This window comes from Triticum dicoccoides, chromosome 7B, assembly GCF_002162155.2.
Source record: "Triticum dicoccoides isolate Atlit2015 ecotype Zavitan chromosome 7B, WEW_v2.0, whole genome shotgun sequence".
NCBI classification, from domain to species: Eukaryota; Viridiplantae; Streptophyta; class Magnoliopsida; order Poales; family Poaceae; genus Triticum; species Triticum dicoccoides.
In genome coordinates, this window is record NC_041393.1 from 584,372,922 (window position 1) to 584,375,905 (window position 2,984).

The window sequence follows — 2,984 nt, forward strand, 5'->3', positions numbered from 1 at the left end:
TGTAAGTGGGACACATGGTACTGTTTATTAGGATATGCCACCAAGAGGAGCTGAACAGTATAACAAGCGCACGTGTGCCACGACGTACTAACTTACAAAAAAGTACGACACTATAATTAATTAATGTCATGTTTCGTAACAACACTCGGGCCACTTGGCTATTATGGGGGCAAATACGAGTTTACTTTAAGTTTTCGGAGGAAAAAAATAATAAAATGAAGGAAAAAATGCAAGAGGAGGCACCGAATTGCATGCGGGCCAAACAATGTAGAGACAGGACTGTATCTACATTAACTAAGTCCTTCAAAACTGGATATCAAATGATTTAAAGTATGAGAGACAGGACTGTATCGACTGGACCAAGTCAGTTCCTCGTGCTCCTTATCCTACGAACTATTCCATCTCCTGTATCTTCATCCATCACAGTGTATAACAAAGAGGGATTTTGCTGTTCATTACCAACAAAGGCACCTTTACATCCCACCGCCACCATGTCAATAACAGGAAACAAAAAAACCAACGAAAAAACAAGCAGCTTCCCCTCTTCTTCAGGGACTATACAGCAGCAAGGGGTAACAGCAACTATAAGTGCATCGAACTCCATGGGTACGTCCAGCTTCTCCCAACTCCAAACCTTCATCTTATTTTTTCATATTGCTTTGAAAATGTGCTTTCATTTTTATTCATTTCAAGTGTGTCTATATATATATATATATATATATATATATATATATATAACATCAATCACCAACATTAACTAAGTCCAGATGGCAAGGGATGCCATGGCTATGGCCCCAAGAAACAATGCAATGTATGCGCCAGCCTGCAGCCTGGCAGGGCAGCTGCTCATCTTCTGGCCAAGGAAATCAGCCGCGATGAGATCCACAAGTGCCATATAGATCAGTATACCAGCTGACATGGAATCAAGAATGCCCTCCACCACCAACGCCCTGGGGCTGTATGGGTCGTAGAATGACGCCATGGCCACCCCCACGGCGATCCCTGTGGGTGTTGTGATGGCAAAGAAGAAGGCCATCAAGAGCGTAGAGAGACCCTTCAGCCGGGCCTGCATTATTGATTTGTTCATGACACAACTTACTTGAAGTAGGAACTGTTACGTAACACACATGCATATGCACTATTCTTTGCTGAGGAGGCGCATGTTAATTACGATACGAAGGTTGTGAGAATCCTCTCTTTTCATTGTCCAAAATGCCACACACTAATCATGATTAGGGAAAAGTGGAGACCGTTAATTAACCTGGGAAATGCAGTCACCTAGCGCGAAACCCTCGAAAAACTGGTGGAAGGAGAGGGCAGCAACCAAAGGCTTGATGGTACACGGGCTCTGAGAAACACCCAACGATAGCCCGATGATCACTGAGTGTGATATAATCCCCAACTCCAGAATCTTGAAGGTCGGAAATACATGCAGCAAATCACTGTAAATTAAGCATATATATACCTGTGAAATTTACAACTCAAAACATCTATGCAACTGTAATTCCATGTGCATTTCACATATCTAACTAATTTGCTTATATGCTCATTTACATTACTAATATTTGCCATATTAGTAAAACCAGAAAATAAGCCACTACAATCATGCAAATCAACAAATATTTATTTCATATGGCTGTTCTAGAATATAATGGCCACCATTTGTCATGTATAAATAGAGATCTACATATGGTAAATGCAACTACTATAGATAGATAAGATCTTCCAAGAGATACCACCTTGTCTCATATGAAGTAAAACCAATTTTGGATCACAGTTCTACTATGTGTATGTTCGAAAGGTTAGAACTAGAGTTTTATAAATGGTTTTCCACCCAAAAACACGAGCAGTACATGCATAAATTAATGAGGTTTTAGATGTATAACTAACAATAAAAATAAATAATTGCCAAATTCAAAAGATCAATACGCTTAATTAATCACAATATTGTTTAATTCTGTTAATTTCTAAATCAATCCTCACAATTGGTAGATATCACAACATAAGGTAAAATCTATTTGTATATTCAACTATAGATCCATTGTATTTCAGGTTGACAAATTGCAGTTCAAATTTTATATAACAACTGTTAAGTAAAACTGCACTCATAATAGCATGCATCACATGCATGAGTGTAAATCATGTCAGAAAATAAATCAATGAATTAATATGTGTATCAAATAAATGCAGTGCTAACTTTACGTGTCATGACTTTTGAGTATTAATGTGGGGATCTGTTTATTTATTCTTTTGCTAGTGAGTATATATTAAACTCTTGTTTCCTGCTAGAACACAATGACAATATGAAATATTAGGTAGTACAAATGTAAAGAATTAAAATGGATAACCTTATATTTTATGTATTAAATGCTCTAAGAAGAGTCTAATACAAAAGATGCATCCACGATAAAACATAGAACTGTATTTAGATTCAGAGGTAATACACTAAACTGATTTTTTTAGCAAAGCTTCTAGGATACATTGGTGCAGAGCACATAATTTCTAGAAATACGACCAATGGTATACTCACTGGTGAGTGGTTGTATCAGGCTAGGTTCAAAGAAAATCTACTACATATATAAAGAAAATATATATCACCTTCAACATCACAAATTTATTTGACCAAAAAATGATAAAATAAATAAACATATGAGTTTATAAAAGTGTGGCTGGCAATATATAATTGTTAGCAAACTAACGAATGTGAGTTTTCTTGACCGGTCTGCAGCAAACTAATAAATACCATCGACGACAGTTTGTGATTGTCTATGAAATGAAAATTATGGAATGCCTTTATTAGACCCTATAAACTAAAGATATGACTATATGCAACATTTTTAATGTGAACAACTACAGAGTAAGTTGCATCAAGACATTGAAATTTCAATATGAAAAGTTGACTTCGTGGATCTACATTAATGGTATACAACCAGCAAACATATGTAATTATAATTGTACGTCCAGTAAGCCTAACTAGGTCACAA

General features: G+C 36.3%; 1 protein-coding gene across 1 annotated transcript in view; it reads right to left on the reverse strand.

The window, feature by feature from the left end:
* Positions 1-249: 249 nt before the first annotated feature.
* The window catches only part of LOC119341364 (zinc transporter 10-like), a 16,390-nt gene continuing 13,655 nt past the window's right edge, over positions 250-2,984 (reverse strand). The window contains exons 4-5 of the mRNA XM_037613241.1: positions 1,262-1,411; positions 250-1,066 (exon numbers count right to left, since the gene is read on the reverse strand). Coding sequence (XP_037469138.1) covers positions 758-1,066; positions 1,262-1,411 — 459 coding nt within the window. The 3' untranslated portion in view covers positions 250-757. The remainder of the gene's footprint in view (positions 1,067-1,261; positions 1,412-2,984) is intronic.